Source organism: Sturnus vulgaris, chromosome 4, assembly GCF_052056855.1.
Source record: "Sturnus vulgaris isolate bStuVul1 chromosome 4, bStuVul1.hap1, whole genome shotgun sequence".
Taxonomy (NCBI): Eukaryota; Metazoa; Chordata; class Aves; order Passeriformes; family Sturnidae; genus Sturnus; species Sturnus vulgaris.
In genome coordinates, this window is record NC_142246.1 from 49,007,462 (window position 1) to 49,024,871 (window position 17,410).

Consider the following 17,410-nt stretch of genomic DNA (forward strand, 5'->3'; position numbering starts at 1 on the left):
TACCCAGCCCTTTTCAGAGCAGACTGCACTTTAAGCCATCCCCTCCAGTTGAATCTCCTTACCAAAGTGGTCTGTATGAAGCCTTACATACAAGAAGATAATGGTGCCGTCATTTTTACAAATAATCACAACAGGAGCAGAAAAATAGCAGGTAAATGATTATGCCTGAAAGTGCAATGAGGTTCCAATTGCTAATGCAGTGGAAACTAAAAGGAAGCTGGACCCCAATTCCAAGCTGTTCCTGCCTGACTGGCTTTTCTGCTGTGATTTAGGAGCCTACAGCTGTGTTGCCATGACGTTAGGAGGAAATGTACCTACCCTGGGATGGTTTTCTGTGTGTAAAATACTATGAAGGCAAAGTATTTAATGTGGTAGTTGAAGCAAATCTTGAGTGGGAGAAATGGGTTAACATAGATTGGCTTGGCTGGATTGTAGAAGAAAAATCCCTGCAAACGTTCCTGTGGCTGCCTCCAGCAGTGATGTTCTGCTTCTGCTGGGATCATGTAACAAGAGGGTGGCACGGGGTTTAATCCTCAGTCTTAAAACCAATCTTAAAAGGAAGTAGAACAGCAGGCTTCCCTCACTCCTTCATATAATGGTGGGAAGTGTTTCTTTGTGATGTGGGATGGAGGGGTTTGATGGGATGGGCTTGTGTGTACCCCAGACAAGACTTTTAGAGTGATGATGATCTGAATCTGTTCAGACATGGAGGACCTGAGTGCCAAGGCTCTGAGTACTCCAAACACCTGAACTAATGGCAGAATGGGTTTTGGGGAGAAAGAAGGGTGCCTTGTTCTCAGAAACTTGCAAGGAAGGAGATCTTTTGAAGTCAAGAGTAAAGAGATTTCTAAACACAAAAGCTTTGGAGATGTTTTTACAGCATGTTGTAGGAAGAATGTAATTCCCTTCTCCATGGCCTGGCATCTGGGGATCTTTCCTTCGTGCTCTCCTGCCTGGACAGGGGCCCCCGACTCCCACTCTGCTGCAGTGATGGTGGTGTTTGTCTGGGGTTTAAGAGCCTCATGTTGCAACTTCCAAGTCAAGTAAGCAGCTTCCAGCTTCAGTGTTCTCCCATTGGAAAGGACAGCAGTAGATCTTGAACAGACCTCTTCCTTCTTTCTCATGTTCTTGCCCCCAGTGCAAGATTTTTCTTCCCTCTAAAAATGAGCATTTTTTGTTTCTTTAAATCACCAGCACTTTCTGTGCTGATGACAGATACTCTCTTTGCTGATTAGAGGTGAAGTAAAACATAGAGCTGACTTATCTCCCAAGTTCTGCAAGAATCTCTCCTAGCACAATATTTTCCGTAATTAAACTAACTCAGGGAATAACTTACAGGTTGAAGTAAATGGACTCACTTAATGCATAAACATAGTTGGAAAGCAGAGTGTCTCACAGAAAGATGAATAAAGAGCAGTCTTTGTGGCTCATGGGTTGGTGGGGGTGGAACTGTCAGTCCTTTGAGACAAAACGTGCCTCAAAATTATTACCTGTGTCTGCATTAGGTAAACAGAGTTGAGTATAACAGGAACTTGACAGACGCATCTTTTTCAGGAAAAGGAAATGTTGCTGTGTCAAATAGCAGATTATTAATTTGCTGCTGAGATGATATGTACCAGTTTTAGTATCAGTGCTGCTGGATTACCAGCAAGCCTTGGCATTTTTGGGCATCGTCACACAAGTGTAAAAGTAACGGAGAGCTCTGCTGGCAGGACCTTGCTCTTAGGAACAGCCCAAGGGCAAGAGAATGTGCATTTCTATAGGCTCTGTTTTGCAGACAGGGTAAACCACAGGGTTCATGTTTAAAGCCAAGGTCTTGTTCCTCTGCTTGGAGCTTTACTTAAGTGAAAAGATTTGAGCTGTTCTAAAGTATTTCCTATTTGAAAGTGTTTTGAAAATGTGCATCTAGAGAAATCCACGACTTAATCCTTGCCTTTTGTAAGTTGCTTTGCTTCTTCAAGAGAAATCTGTTGTGTTTTTCCTTCCATCCTTTTTGTGTTGGATAGTTTTCCATATCTCTGAGTATCATCACGTGTTCTCTTAATTTTTGCTTGGAATTTGTTCACCCCGTTTGGCTTGTCACCACAGGCTTTCTAATCATTCCCATTAAAAAGCTGTATTGTCCTCTCTGTGAGGTGTCAAAAGGTGGGAAATGACAGAACAGATAGGTAAGTGAAGAGAAAAGATGAGGCAGAAGCTGCTTGGATGTTCAGCTGGGCATTCCCAGTTGTAACCACTGTATGGGGACTACAGCCAGTGCTTTGGGTGGTGGCGGTGAGCTATGCCTTGTCACAGCCCCCTGAGGCACAGCAGCAAACTGCTGTCTCGGGAAAAGCCTGTGTTCCTGGGAGAGGTGCTGTGGGAACGTCTGCTTTGACTTCTCTGTGGTCTCGGCTATGAGCACATTGTGCCATGTTAGCACCTCTGGAATGAGATCTCTGGAAGTGCACTGAAGAAATGATGCTGAAAGGCAGCCAGTGGGGATGTTCATTAATGGCAGGATTCTTTTCTGAGGAAGGCTGAAGGGCTGCGAGAGCTCTGTTAAAGCCAGTGCACCTGTCTGTTCAGCTGGCTGATGCAGGGAAGTGCACCTGTGCACAGAAAAGAGCAACACTTGGCTGCTGCAGGGTGCTAGCCTGTCTCAAGACATTCCCATCTGGAAATACACTGAGAGCCGAGGGGTGGGAGCATTACAGATTGCTGAGTTTTAAATCGCCGCATTCCCAAGACACAGAGTGATCTGAATGTGCGTAGCAGGGGGGCTTTCAAGGTGTGTGGTTTTGATGAATGGGGTGACCAGTGCTGACAATAAACTCGGGCACTTAAAGAGAAAGCTTGAGAATTCTTGCAATTGTCACAGAAACATTTTGCAACTGTGGAGAGAGCAATTTCTTTCTTTTCCCACAGAATAGGCTGTTTCAGAATTCAGCCCTGAAGTTAAACAAAGGGACCAGGAGAAAAAGCTTTTTTCTGATGCTTCCAAGAATGTATGTCCTGGTATTGATTCAGACACACTTTCTTACTGCTTCGCTTTTCTCTAGCTTGTGAGTCATTTAGATTATACCTGAGGTTTTCGGCTTTTATAGTTTTGGGGGTTTTTTTGGTCACAAAATAATTGAGGTTGGAAAAGACACTTAAGGTCATTAAGTCCAACTATAAACCTACACTGCCAACTCTGCTACCAAACCATGTCCCCAAGTGCCACATGTACAGGTGTTTCAAACAGCTCCAGGGGTGGTGACTCAACCACTTCCCTGGACAGCCTTTTCCACTCTTTTGACCCTCTTGGTGATGAATTTTTTCCTAATATCCAATCTAACCCTCCTCTGGCACAATACTATTTGTTGGAGCATCCCACCATTTGGGAGTGATTTGAAATAAAGTATAAAATTGCTTAACCAGGTACAGCTAAATGCCCTAAACAAATCAATGAATGCTGAGAGTCTCCCCCTTGTCCTGCCTCTGCTAGGTGTGCATTTGTGGCTGTTACTTGAGCAGCGAGGGCACTGGGATACTGAATATGCCATATTCGTGTACACAAACACCAGTGGAAAACCAGCAGTTAAGCTCTATCTCTTCCTGCCCATAAAAATGCCTCCCTCCTTCCCTGTAAACACAGATTTTATGGAGCAGTAGCCTGGGCTCAGCAGCCTGTGTCCCAACCTGTTAGAGGCAAGAGAGAAAGCAGAACTAGGAATAAATGTGATGCCTAGGCTTCCTGTTGTGAAGTGCCTAATGATGCACTTTGTTAGAGCGTGATGCCTGCTTTGCTAGCTGATAAAAATGACAAGGAAAGACAAGTTTCTGCAACACAGACTTAGAGTGCATTAAATAAATATAAATTTTATTAAAAACACCCACATCTCAGCGTTATCAGGAATGATATAATAATAAACAGCTTTCAAATAACCTGCATTACATTACAATACTTACAGTATTTATAACCATCCTTTTTATAGACATACCAAACATCTCATGAAAATGAATGAAACTAAAGTAAAAAAAAGTAGAACATAAGCATAGAAAATGCACATAGAAGTTCATTACCTTAGTGTCGAACTGCTAAAGTTTCCTACACAAGTTAACCACTAGCTTTAGAAGTGAACTTTACACTGCTGTGCGTCAATCAAGATGAAAAATTCATTCAAGTAAAGTTGACAACTCTCAGAAGCATCTTCAAGTATGGCTATAGTCAACCTGATAATCCTATACAAGCAACTCTGTCTGCTTTGTCATTCGTTCCAACTGAGGCAGGGTTCTGTACACCAAAAATTACAGCTCAGGTATTTACAATACAAAACTAATTCACCAACTAAGCTTCCTGCTCCTGCTGCCAGCAGTTTGGCAAATGACGGTGCATGGCATATTAACCAAACATCTACTGTGGATTATATGAATTAGATAGGATTAAAAAAAAAAAAATCACCAAAAGATGATGATATATAATGATTTACTTAATCTGACATATAACGATTTTTTTTTTCCTAAAAGATGAAACTTTTGTTTCAATGAGTGGATAAAGTCACAGACTGAGAAAAAACAAAATTGCTCTAATAAATATTTGACCATTAAACCCAAAGGCCTCCTTTGATTTACTTAAGTTACATTGTGATTCTGTTGCTTAGAAATTCTTTTGACCAAACTTAATCTTACAGTATATTGCACAAGATATAGCTGGGACATGGAGGTTTGCATGTTTAGGGAAGCCCTTGTACAGACTGTACCTTTTTATATTTTATTTTATTCATTACAGTATCCAAGAAGCCTTGTTTATAGAGTGACTTGAACAACTATATCAAACAGTCACTTGCCAAACCCCTGCCTTACATTTTTCCCTTTAATCAGCTCAGTGCATTCTACTTTCTTTTCGTTTAATCATTTGAAACAGTCAAAACATTCTAAATCTCTTAAACACTTCTGTTACAATAAAAAGAGCTAACAAATTTACAAAATTAGTTTTAGTTACACAATACATATACAAGAAAAATAAGAGAAGGGATTCAAAAGAAAGACATTAAATCCCTGGAAAAAAAAACAAAACCAAAAAAACCCAAGAATAATATATTTAACCTACAACAGCTTTACATACAGACAGGTGACACGTTGGCATAGGAGAACATGAGCTGAAATATCCCTGAATTTTTAAAACAAAAAAAAAAAGAAAAGAAAAGTTGAAGTTCAAGTTATACTTGCTAAAATGTCAAGTATCAAGAGTTTTTTTGTTTCGTTTTTTTTTGTTTGTTTGTTTTTTTCAAAGGCTATTGGGGGAAAAAGATGGTATACAACATATAAACTTTCACACTCAGTTCAATATCCTATTGCCAAACTAGTGTTGAGGTATATGACAAGTAGGAACATCACTCAAACTTTTAAATGTATTTTTAGCTCACATTATGATATATTTGTAGCAGGCTGAGTAGCACCATGATGTGAATTGAGCTCAAAACCCAAATATATATAGATTTAATATTTTTACAGTACTAAAATACTAAAGCATTGCGTTAAAAAAAGTTTTGTTTACAATTTAATTTACTATACAACTCTCCTGCTTTTTTTAATAGAAATTAATGATTTAAAACCACCACAGCAAGCCAGCTGCCTATTTTTTTTTCTATTAATCAACGGAAGCGCACAGAACTAACCCTGTTTCATTCATCTTGTGTAGGCATCCGTCTGCTCAGTCTTCCTGGAAAAGAGGCCACTTGCACTGAGAAATGACTTGCACCAAAATGTACATAATTATCAACACAAAAGCAGTTCTGCCATTCCATAGTGGGAGTGCACAGATCTCTAGAAACAGCAGAAGCCCAAGCTAACTAGGTGTAGTTTGTTGCATGCTGCTAATTATTACCTGTGGCTAATATAAAATTCTTTCCTTAAAACTGTACATATTTGAGCAATGAACTTGTCATAATAATTGTAGAAAACAGTTTACAGTATAGCTGTGTGAGATGAGCACCAGAAAAATGTGTTTTGTGTACTAAAGTATTCCCTTATATCCAGTAAGCCCCATTTTTACCATAACTGACTGTATTAAAAATGGATATGTAGCCCACTAGCTGATGCATGGCTAAACCAAAAGTATTTAAAAGCTTTTTTAGTTTAAAAAAATTATCTTTGCATTTTAAAATCAAAGTAAACTTTTTTTTTTTTTTTTTAATGTCTTAGTACCTTAGCATTGTTCAAGTTGCCAAGCTTAGGTAGACAAAGTGCTTTTGAAACACTATTTAAAAAAAATATCTCTCTCTATTTTATTGTCCTTTTCTAGGACTTGACTGGATGAGCAAAATCCAGAGGTCTTTGTAATTCCCATATGTTAAAAAGTAAGCTTATTTTAACACCAGGTAACTTCAATACATACATGAATGAAAGGTCTTCCTTGTTGCTGAAGAACATTTGACAACATCATTGACATTTTATTATAAAGGCATTAACTGTTTGACTGATAAAATAAAGACACCATTCTCTTAGATAGCACCATGGTTTTAGAATATTCAAACAAATTCAGTGTTTTGCTGTCTATTTGTTTTATACTTATCTACTTTGTTAAATAAATCAAAAGACTATTAAGATTACAGTAAAAACTGCATGTTAAAAAGCCATAATTCCAGTATTTCAGTACACCATAGATTCAGCACCAGATGTTATTTTAAGATTCCTGCAGTTGTAATACTACAGTACTATTTTTTTTAGGGTTTTTTTTTTCTCCTGTTCCATAACTATGCAAACTCGATGACATTAAAAGTGGCCACAGATGTGCAAAACTGTAAGAAAAAAAAATCCATTTGCAGATTATCTCTTTCAGTAATAGAGCCAGTGTTTTCCAATGTAAATTGTGAAACATTTGTGTTCTCTCCTTTTTTCTTTCCTTTTATTTTCTTCTTCTGTTTTTTTAATTTTTTTTTTTTTTTTTGCATAGGATGCTTTGGTCTTGTTTCCTACGTGCCATCTATGACCACTTAAAAATCAGTGGAAAACAAGTGCTCTGTGAGATTTACCTCTTTTTGCTGGTGTGCCGAGGTGTTTTCCACCGATGAGTTCCATAAAAACAGTTTTCTCCTCCACCCTTACCCTCCACGAAACCTAAAGCACTACTACCCTAGTGACAAGATTTTTCAGATGAGGTAACCAGCCAAGGTGTGAAGTCAGATATATCGGTTGTAAGGCCCTGTAACCCGTGTAAAGGCATATGGAGATGTGGTTACAGTGGAGTCCGTGGTGACTGACAGTGTCCTTTGTGCCAGGGACTTGATGAAGCGCAGGTAAGTTGGCTCAGAGGGCTCGTGGGGCTCCGCAGGTTCCCGCTTGGCTTTTTTGCCGTAGGATTTCTGAGGCACGTAGTCTGGGCCATACTTCTCACATTCCTCTTCTTTCTCTCTTGCCTTCTCAGCCATCTTTGCCTCCCACAGAGCCAGACCATGTTTTGGCTCATTCATGCTTTTGTGCTGGTAAAATACAAGGGATATTCTGGTGGGATGGTTCCTGTTGGGATTTTTTAAGGGAGTCGTTGCGTGAAGCTCACGTTTTGCACACTCTATGAGAATTGACCCATGAGATGGAGCAACTGCCACTCCTCCAATTTCTGGATCCAGAAAGTTCTGCTCACTATCTGACCAGACTTCATCGGGATCCTCTGCTTTTTCTGGATTCAGCACGTCAGTTTTATCTAAACCACCCTGAGGAGTAGTCCTGTCAGGGTTTTGACCTGGAAGCATGTTAGACAAACCATTAACTGCATGTGAAATAATTTCATTATCCTTATTTTGGAGATGCAGTGAATTAGGAGGACCACTAAACATATTTGGAGCAGAATGGTAGTCATGTGATAAATGTGGAGGGGGTTGCATGTGGTGATGTTCACCTGTTTTACTCATGGAGGTATAATCCATGCTTGGATTACTCAGATTAGATTTTAACCTTGAGGCAATCTCCATAAAATGGCCATTGGCCTCATGAGTTGAGTAAGAGGAAAATGACCCTGCATGGTGTAAATTTGGTCTAATGGTGCAATTACTGAAGGAGTCTACCTGCATATTTTGGTTTCCATAATTCAAGTACTTGGGACCAAAACTCTGGTTATTCCCAAACCTATGCTGGTATAATGTTTGAATGGGTGGTAGACTTAGTTTAGACATATGGTCTTGGCTCTGGCAACTATACAAGTCCACGTGCTGATGCTGGGAAGAGTAGGAGCCCAAGTAAGAGGGGGAGTTATCCATAGCTATGTTTCCATTGCATTGGTAGAGTGGATATTGGTTATTTTGACTTAAAGATCCTGAATAAGGGTTCATGGGAGTGGAAGAATTCAAATAAGACCCCGCAGACTGTGATGAGGTTGTATAGAGGTTCATGGGATCGGACCCTCCGTATGGATCTGAAGTGTACGAAGCATTTGGATAAGCATTGGCTGGATTAGGCAACCTTCCATAGAGATTTGCAGAACCTGAACCCGCGTAAGAGTTAATGGGATTTAACTGAGGGTTGTTAGGGAGAGAGCGCTGTGGATGTTGTTGCTGCTGCTGTTGTTGTGTGGCTGGTCCTGAAAGACGTAAAAGATCTGTAGATGTAAAAAGGAAAAAACAAACAACCACACAACAAACAGGCTTTTAAAAAAAGGCCCCAAACCAATCAACCAACCACCCAACAAATTACATACTTTATATGAAATTTCTAAGAAAAGTAGATTCATTAACAGACGCTCCCTTTCTCATTTCTCAAACACCATCCTTTAAGAAGCTGAATAAATACTAAGGCTACTCTTCCTTTTTGGCATGCATCCAACGAGATCAGATGCTAGTGGCAGTGGGGAAAAGAGGACAGTGCAGTCTGTTCAGAGTCACATGCACAAAATCCAAGGAGTTGAATAATCTTTTAAGTAGCTCATGAAATGGAGCATCAAAGTGCTCTCAAACAGCCGTGCACAAAGTGACTTTCTTTTCCCCATGAATAAATAATTCTTCTCATCTACATGAATCAACTGACTCCAAGAAATGTCCCTAGCAGTATGTTAAAAACAACGTTCACTGATAGACAGAACAGTGCAGTAAAAAGTGAGATTAACTGAAGACATAAGAGCAAAAATACCATTCACTAAAGTGCAATGGCATCATTTGATGGTCACAACCCTTGCCTGGGTCATGGGACAGCTGGCTTCTATTCATAGGTATTTTAGCGACCTTCTGGGTGGCCCTGGATGTATTGCTTTTTTCCTCTCTGGGAAACCTGCTGCAATAATAAAATAATTCTGATAACTCCTTTGCTCAGGACTCTCGAATCTGCTGCTGAGAACTGCCATAAACTCTTACTCCACTACGGAAAACCTGCTTTGCTTTTAGTCTTGAGGCAGAGAGTATAAATAGTGGTAAAGAGATTATGCTTGTGTGTCCTGAAATTAGGAGGTTCTCTGTAACAGTGGCAGACATTAAGTAATGTGTAGGTCATTCTTTGGCAGCAGCACCACACGCTTCTCTTCACGGCTTCTAACACTCCTAGTCCTTTAAAGATACTTTACAATACACTGGATGGCAAGTAGAGTTTGTTTCTAGATTTCTACAACTGTTAACTAACAGTACTATACTAACAGTATAGTACTAACAGTGTAAGATTTCTCATTGCAACTTTATTTTTTCTTCTCTGGAGTTGTACCAAATTTGGCACTCTAGTTTATATAATATTGATATTCGCTTTCAAGAGATCTCTTGCCTTTTTACTTCAATACCTTTTTGGTCTGAAAATAATGGTTGTCTTGAGACTGATTATAACTGGCCCTGAACTGTAGGATGCTTACCACTGCTGACCCTGCTCAGATTCCTGTGTTTACCTGCCAGCTGCTTTGCGTGACCTGCTGCTTCCGAGGTGCTTTGCTTGTTGCGTGCTGCAGCAGACTTCTCTCTCTCAGCTTTGCTAGACCCGTTTTCCAAGGAGGAAAGCTTTTCTGCAGCTGCTTTCTTTGCTTCCAGCTTCCTTTGCCGACAGGTCTTTACGGGCTCTGCCAACATCCTTACTTTTCGTCGAAAGGAGGTAAGGACCTGGATGCTGCCATTCCTCTTCTTCTCCTCCTGGCCCTCAGTGCTTCCAAACTCATCCACATCAGAGACTTTGTATAACGGGAGCACGTGGAGCTGCTCATCTTCTGGTGTTTGGCCAATTTCTCGATTGTCTTCTCTAGTCAGTGTGCAAACCTGTTAGAAAAGTGTATTAGAGATCTGAAACTCTACCTCTGCATTGTGCCTTGCCCTGACACAGAGCACTGGCATCTGGCAAGCTCTTTGTTAACTGTAAGTTTCTATGCAATTTTTGCATATCACAAGCCTGAAAATTTAATTTCTTCCATTACTTTGTTGGACAGTGTTAAAAGAAACAGAAAATGTATAGATATCTATTTATTTTACTTGTGCTGAAATGAACAGTATAGTTAGGGATTACCCTCATGTGAAATAAACTCTGTGATCCATTGTACTGTGGCCAGAGAGCTAAAGCAGTGGAATCTGGGACTTTGTACCCACCTGAAGATTCTTTCACTACAATACATGAGATTTCTAGCTACCTATTAGAGAGAGTGTGCAATATAATACACTGGTGTTGTACTTCACACCCCCTTACAGTGTTAATATTAATAACAAGATTTAGGGGAGTTACTGTTGTCATGCAGCAAGCCTGTTGTATTAGTTCTAGCTAGAACAAGTATTAGGAGGATCTTTGTGGAAAAAGATGCTGGTAGGGGCATATTCTGTAGCAAAATCATTGTCCCAGCTTTGGGGAGAAATCTCAGCTGGAAATGTACATTGTATTGGTGGTGATTAACTTGTGAATTAAGTCAGACCCTGGAAACAGGAAAAATTCAGTTTGAATTAAAAAGGCAGATACTCTCTCTGGATGTAATAAGAGCTGCACTGTGAATCTAGGAAGCTGCTTCAAACTACGACCTTTATGATTACTCAGAACTGAAGAGTATTCTCTCCTATGTTTGGCCCAACTGTTTTGTCACAGAATTAATGCAATACACATTGAAAACCAGCTTGCTTTTCTGGTGTCTTCTACAGAATGTTGGTTGTACCTGGCAGAAATCAGAACTGAGGAGAGTAAATGGTACATGGATTTGCAGACTTTCTGCTCATCCAAAGTAGGAATAAAATCCAAAATTTCCAAAACTCTCTCAGAAAGAAGTTATTTGTTTCTACTTTTATTTTATTAGAAAATATAATCCAAAGTTGTTAGAAAAAGAAGGGTTTCAAGAGAATAAATATGAACCATTTTGTGCCAGGAACAGCAAAGCATACATTTCAGCTCTGCTAGGACCTTTTTTCCATTGTCTTCACAGTTCCTCTTTTATAAGGTCCGTGTTAAACCTTTCTTTAACACACCTTAAGTTTCATTCATTTGAAAGAAAAATGTGTAGGGGGTAATTAGCTCAGTTACTGCCTAATTGTTTTTTTTTTTACTAATCTGCATTATGCTGTATAAATTTAAAAGAGAGGAGATAATGAATTAAAGCCACGAGCTGAGTGCTGGAGTGAGGAAGCTGTTATACATCCCAGACTTACCAGAGTACTCCCATTTTGCATATTGTGTAAGTCTCTGTGAGCATGAGCACAGAAGTCGAGGCAGGCGGTGACCCCTGAGAATGGGCGACCTTCCTTCAAACCCAGGCGGCACTCAGGGGCTCTGTGCTCGTACTCGATCTGGAGAGACAGGACAGGATTCACTGGGTGCTCCAGGACACCGAGTACACAAGGAATGCTCTGCTGTGACAAAGGGCAGGTCTCCCTCACATCTTGGAGGTGACAAAAAACACATCTTGAAAATAAATAAACAAGAGCAATTTGATGGCCATTTTGTGTCCGTGCTTCATTCCTTGCTGCCTTGTTCCTTGGTACCTTCAGTCTCTGGCGTGATTGTGAAATTAGTCAGTAACACTTTTCCTTGTGTATTACTCCTGATTTTGTGCCAGGGGTTGGTGTTTTTACATGACGAATGAAGTGCATGGTTTCCGTGACTGGCACTCTGAGAGTGATATGTTTGTATAGACTGGAAGTATACCAAGCTATTAAGGGAAAAAGGCTTTAGAAAACTGACTTCAGAATGACTTAATGAAAAATAATAATTTGTTCTTTGATTTGTAATATTTTGGCATGCTAAACATGTATTTCATTAGCTTAAATACAAATCTAACCCCTGACTAAAAAGAGAGATAATTCAGTCAAGATAGTACTTTGTACCCATGCTGTCATTATTAAGGAGCTTTACAAAGAACTCATAATGCAACAACAGACCTTATACAAAAAGAAAGGGTTTTATAATGGAAGATAAAGTCTTAGAAAAATGATGGTTTCATATTTTATTTAGAAAATTATAAATGTGGTTTATAAACCACATGTTTATAAAATGCTTTGCTGAAATTCCTGAACCTTTCAAGTGAATGTGCAGAACATCTACACTTAATGGAACTTAACGGATCCCTTTTTAAGTTAAGGTCAAATTAGAAGCTTTGCTGGGTCTTCATTCAAACTCTCTGAAAATATGTCTTGTTTGCTCACAGACATTTATTTTTCAAATCAGGATTATTTAATTCCCTGGAATCTGAAAATAAAAGCAGAACAAAACTTGAAAACCATGTAAACTTCTTTGGAATTAAATGTGAGTGGTCTGAAATGTTAGCCAGACTATAATCATTTGATCAAACTATATGGGTTCAGCTACTCTCCAAAATGTTCTGTTTGGTCCAGTTGGGAAACAGACCCTTTCCAGTTCTTGATTGTAATCCAGAAGTGGTCCAGATTTGGATTAGAATAAATCTGGTAATTTGAAATGTGGTTTTAGTGATTTATTGGTTTTAGAACCTTTTACAATATTATACAAATTAGAACTCAATCATCTCTCTTTTAAAGCCACTGGCAGTAGTTCCCGTACAGTTTCCCCACAAATACAGGGTCTACATGAAACTTCTGAAATAAGCCAAGCTATACACATGCCTTCTTACATAAGGTAAAAATTGAAACTTGTAAAAGCATGTATTTTCAACAAATGTTGGGTAGCATGACAACCTACTTGGAGAAAAGTCCTTTAGTGAATTTTTGTGGGAAAAGCAGCCCAAGCAAAGAAATAATTTATTGTTCACCACCTCATTTTTAAAAATTTATCTTCTTATTTTCTCTTGAAGAATGTCTCTCAGATATTTGGACAGATAACCACAGCTAGTGGGCACATAGCCACAGTTTTCTCCATGAGTCTCCAAACATTACCTGATCAGTAAAACTGGGTAAGTGAAACTCTGTAAGTGAAACTGGGTAAGTCTGCACTGAGTCTGCTTACCCTGTCTAGCTGCTACTAAATATACAGTAAAGGAGTGAATTTTACAGCAGATAATAATAGACAGTTTTGTGTTAGTACTGTTTCTGTTAAAGCTGAGAATCTGTCTTGGGCTGGTTGTACAGTGCTGTCAATAGAAAAGCAGGGTGATGTTGCAGTTTGCAGTAGATGCTGCAAGTTTGGGGACTGTAAGTTCTGTGAATGTTCTCAATGGTAGTAAACCTGAGCAATGAAAATGAAGGTCAACACTTACATGTTTGCAGGTGATGTGCTGTCAAATTTCAGTATAACTATCTGAAAGACACTTTGTAATGAAATGTAGATGAGACACAGCTACACTGGGAACCTCATCAGAGCTCTGAACGTGCTGGTGTCCGAGAACACCGATCCACAGGAAACAGGCACATGCGATCCCCTTGTGCAAGAAGGCTGGTGCAGGCACTTGTGGGCATACACAGGCCTGAATGTATTCAAATATAAACCTTCACTTTAAAAGCATGTTTATAAAGGCTGTTTTGGTGAAAAATAAATTCATCTGCTGCTTGAGAGAACAGAACTGAAACTGTGGCTTCAGGACTTGAGTGCAAACTGTTGCCAATCTCACACCATATTCATGGCAGCCTTGCTGGTTTGGATGGTACGTCATGTTAAATCGATAAATTTGTATTTTGGAGGTGAAGAGTAAACTAATTTTATCGTGTTGATGTAAGTGAAAAGATTAATTCTACTTAGTGGACCAAATCCTGCTGGTTTTACTTGTGAGAGCATTTTCTATTTGTCTTCTTGCTGACATCAAACAAATGTCGGTGCAAAATGTATATAATAGTTTGGTGCAAGGCTGAAACATTGAGAAGTATGTTAAAAATCAGGTTATTTCCATGACTGCTCATATTCCTTTTTTTCCCCTTCATACCTGGTTGTTATATGCATCGGGTGCAAGCTTCTTGTAGGTTGGTGCCATCAGGGTTGACAGATTCTGCAAATTGGATTCTAGTTTTTCTTCCTGTTAGAGATGAAACAGGGTTCAATGACATTTCCATATTGTACATCTGAGATCCAACAAGTTAGGGTCTTGCACAATCATGTTTACACTGACAGTTGTGTAAACACATAAACCAATATCACTGGTGTTTAGACAGTGACTGTTGTGAATCTTCTTTTAATTTTATTGTTCCAAGGCCTTTAAAGGAATGGAGCAGTTATAGCAATGTAGTGGGAAACCTGCAATAGAGCATCACATACTATGCTCTTAATTTGTTTTATATTAAGAAAAATCACATTCTTCAACATGGATATGTTTTACATCTAAGTGTGATAATCCTAATTATTTTCCTGTTTGGAGTTGCAGGGAAAAAAGTACTCTTCAGAAAGCTTGAGAGCAATAACATCAGAATGGTCCAAGTAAATATGGCTAATTTAAGGGTTTTGCACATTACAATGACAACACTTTGACATACTGAAATATTTTTACGTGCAGAGATTTAAAAATACTTAAATATTGCAGCCTTTAAAAAATACTTAAATATTGCAGCCTTCAAAAAGTTCCCAATCCTTAAGCAATGAAGTATCATGGATGTATCTAGTAATTGATGATAGGGAGGTGGGAATGACCACACCTCCTTTTTTCTCTAAATTGTACACTGTCAAAATAAAGCATTTTTATAAAGGAATCTAATAACATACTCCAGAATTGATTCTCCTCTAAGGATGAGAATCTCAAATTCAAAATCTTACTTGTATGAGGCCCTTATCTTTAATTTTAAGTGCATGCAGAATGGTGGCATAATGGTGTAGCATATTCCTTTTGAAGGAGTTCTTGTATTTAAGGAAGATGTGAAGAGCTGCAAGAAATCAGGTTTCAGAGAGGAATGCATTTGGTGTATTGAAAGTTTATATTCCCTACTACAGGACAATATCCTAGTTTGGTTTGACGTGAAATTGTCAAAAAATACTTTGCTGTGACCTCGTGCCTGCTGCCAGAATGTGGAGCCTTTGTATGGCCTGTAGGGTAGCATTTGTTAGTGTAATTTCTAGTTTTTATTGGTGAGGATTCTGTTTGTGCTGCCTATAAACTGTGTCTGTGCTATGGAACCCAGCCCCTGGTCTGGATGCATGCTTTGGCTGCCCCCAACTTTGGGACCAGGACTGGAGGTTAAAACCCTCTTTCCTGCCTAAATCTGGCTTCCATAGGAAGTAAATCCAAGAATGCAAGTTGGAAGAGCGCCCTGGTGTGCTCTGGTCAGGTATCCATCTTAGAAATATAAGTAGTTTTGGATTGCAGGTTGTGATAAAAGAAGGCTTTGGGCTACAGCATGTCTGGAGGAGAGCTATTCTGTAGTTCTTGGTGCTGTAGAAGAGCAGTGAGCAAGAAAACCTGTATGTTAGTTATGAGGATATTCTGAACAGTGCACTGTTTTCAGCACAGGCTGTAGGATGCAGAAGTACCTGTCTCTGATTATGACAGAGTAATTCTTGGATTTATGTAAGACATCAGAATACAGTGAAACTGTGTGCTAACGTGCCAGTACACAGGCAAGGGAATAAATTTGCACATCCTTGTCAGAAAGCAGACTGGACCACTGGAGCTTCACAGGACTTGCTGGAGGTGTCCAGGAGTCACTGCAGTCATAACTTCAGGGTATCTGGTAACTAGGCTAAGGCCAGTGTTTATTACTCTGGCTCGTTTTAAACATTTGCCAGTTTCTTGTAACACGGAGCCCAGTCTGGAAACATTCAGTGGGGCAGGACTGTATGTAGAATGAGTCTTCCTATCCTCTTCTTCCTATTGTCATCTCAGAATTTCATCATGCTTGTCTCCATTGAACCAGTCTGCTCTGGTTCCCAGTTACAGTGTTATGTGCCATTAGCTGGTAAACCTTCCACTGTGCCACCGGAGAATGCTCAGTTGCAGGCCTAATATAGCCAGAATTATTCAGGCCATGGCCTCTCCTCTAATTGTGAAAGCCTGCAAACATGGTTTCAAGTCTCAGGGCTTTTACCAGCTGTTAGAATTTGGACAGTCAATTCAGCTGGCTAAGTGACTGGAATCAATCGGTTTTGACTGGCAGTTATTTAATTACCCTACATGTACAGCACCCAGGGAGGCCTCGGGGCCTGCTCCCTGTACTGTATCTCTATTTACAGAGTGACAGAAAACATTTCTTTGCAAATGAAGCTCATTTCAGAAATGGACACCAACCTCTTTTGGGTCATCCCCCATCAGCTTAAACTTTCTTGGAATCTTGCTTCTGGCAAACTTACAACCATTGTAGTACATGCTCCAGGAGCAACCAAAGGAAAATGAAGCACCACAAGTTTCAGGGTCCAGCCCTTGGCATGCACAAGTCCGTCTAAAAGATAAGAGAATACAGCTGTTAGCAGGCAGGTCTCCCTGTAGTGCTCTGGCAGTGGCCATCAGTGTTCTGCCAGTGCTCCAGGGAATCAGCGGTGTGGATCATCTTCCACCAGTAAATAATGAAGAAATGCAAGAAGGAGACATACACAGAAGAATTTATCAGAGTGAGTAATTTCATGATTACAAAGCAGGGTCTTTGGGGGTTCTACACTTGTGTGAGAAACCCAGCTTTGCTCAGATGAGGGTATGTTTGTGTGGTGCCTTGTTACGTACTGATATTCATGGTGCCTCAGGGGCTTGTGCTGACAGCACTGCAAGAATGTGGGAGCCCTCTGACAGGGGCTAGGCAGTAATTCCTGAAATATCACTACCCATGAAGCCATAGTAACATACAGTGATAGCTGTGGTAATTTTGGTCTAAATGTTCTTGTCTCCAAGAAAGGCATGGGGAAAAAGATACAGTGCAATTTCTTTAGATTGAGGCTAGTCTGTCAGCTTACACAAGTATGGTTTAGTGCACCCAGATTTTATTTCAAGGTTGAGGTATCAGCTATCCTTGTCCCTGCTGAGATCTCTTCTTTTAAATATATTGAAATGATTCACAACTCTGAGAAAGAGTTTTTCCCTATTTATAAGAGTGTTTACTTTGGGTTTCCTACAAAGTTTGTGGGTTTTCAAACCACCTAGAACAGCTAGGAAGGTTGTAGATGTTTCAGAGTAACAGCATGAGTAGAGGTGCTGGGTCTG

At 39.7% G+C, this 17,410-nt stretch overlaps 1 protein-coding gene across 2 annotated transcripts in view; it reads right to left on the reverse strand.

Moving 5' to 3' along the window:
• Positions 1-3,817: 3,817 nt before the first annotated feature.
• TET2 (tet methylcytosine dioxygenase 2) overlaps positions 3,818-17,410 on the reverse strand; it is a 71,526-nt gene continuing 57,933 nt past the window's right edge. The window contains exons 6-10 of one of the 2 annotated variants that reach the window (XM_014878305.2): positions 16,508-16,658; positions 14,222-14,311; positions 11,544-11,681; positions 9,821-10,181; positions 3,818-8,539 (exon numbers count right to left, since the gene is read on the reverse strand). In XM_014878305.2, the coding sequence (XP_014733791.1) occupies positions 7,146-8,539; positions 9,821-10,181; positions 11,544-11,681; positions 14,222-14,311; positions 16,508-16,658 (2,134 nt within the window). In that variant the 3' untranslated portion in view covers positions 3,818-7,145. Of the gene's footprint in view, positions 8,558-9,820; positions 10,182-11,543; positions 11,682-14,221; positions 14,312-16,507; positions 16,659-17,410 lie in introns of both variants that reach the window. The other variant, XM_014878304.2, reaches the window with a different exon arrangement.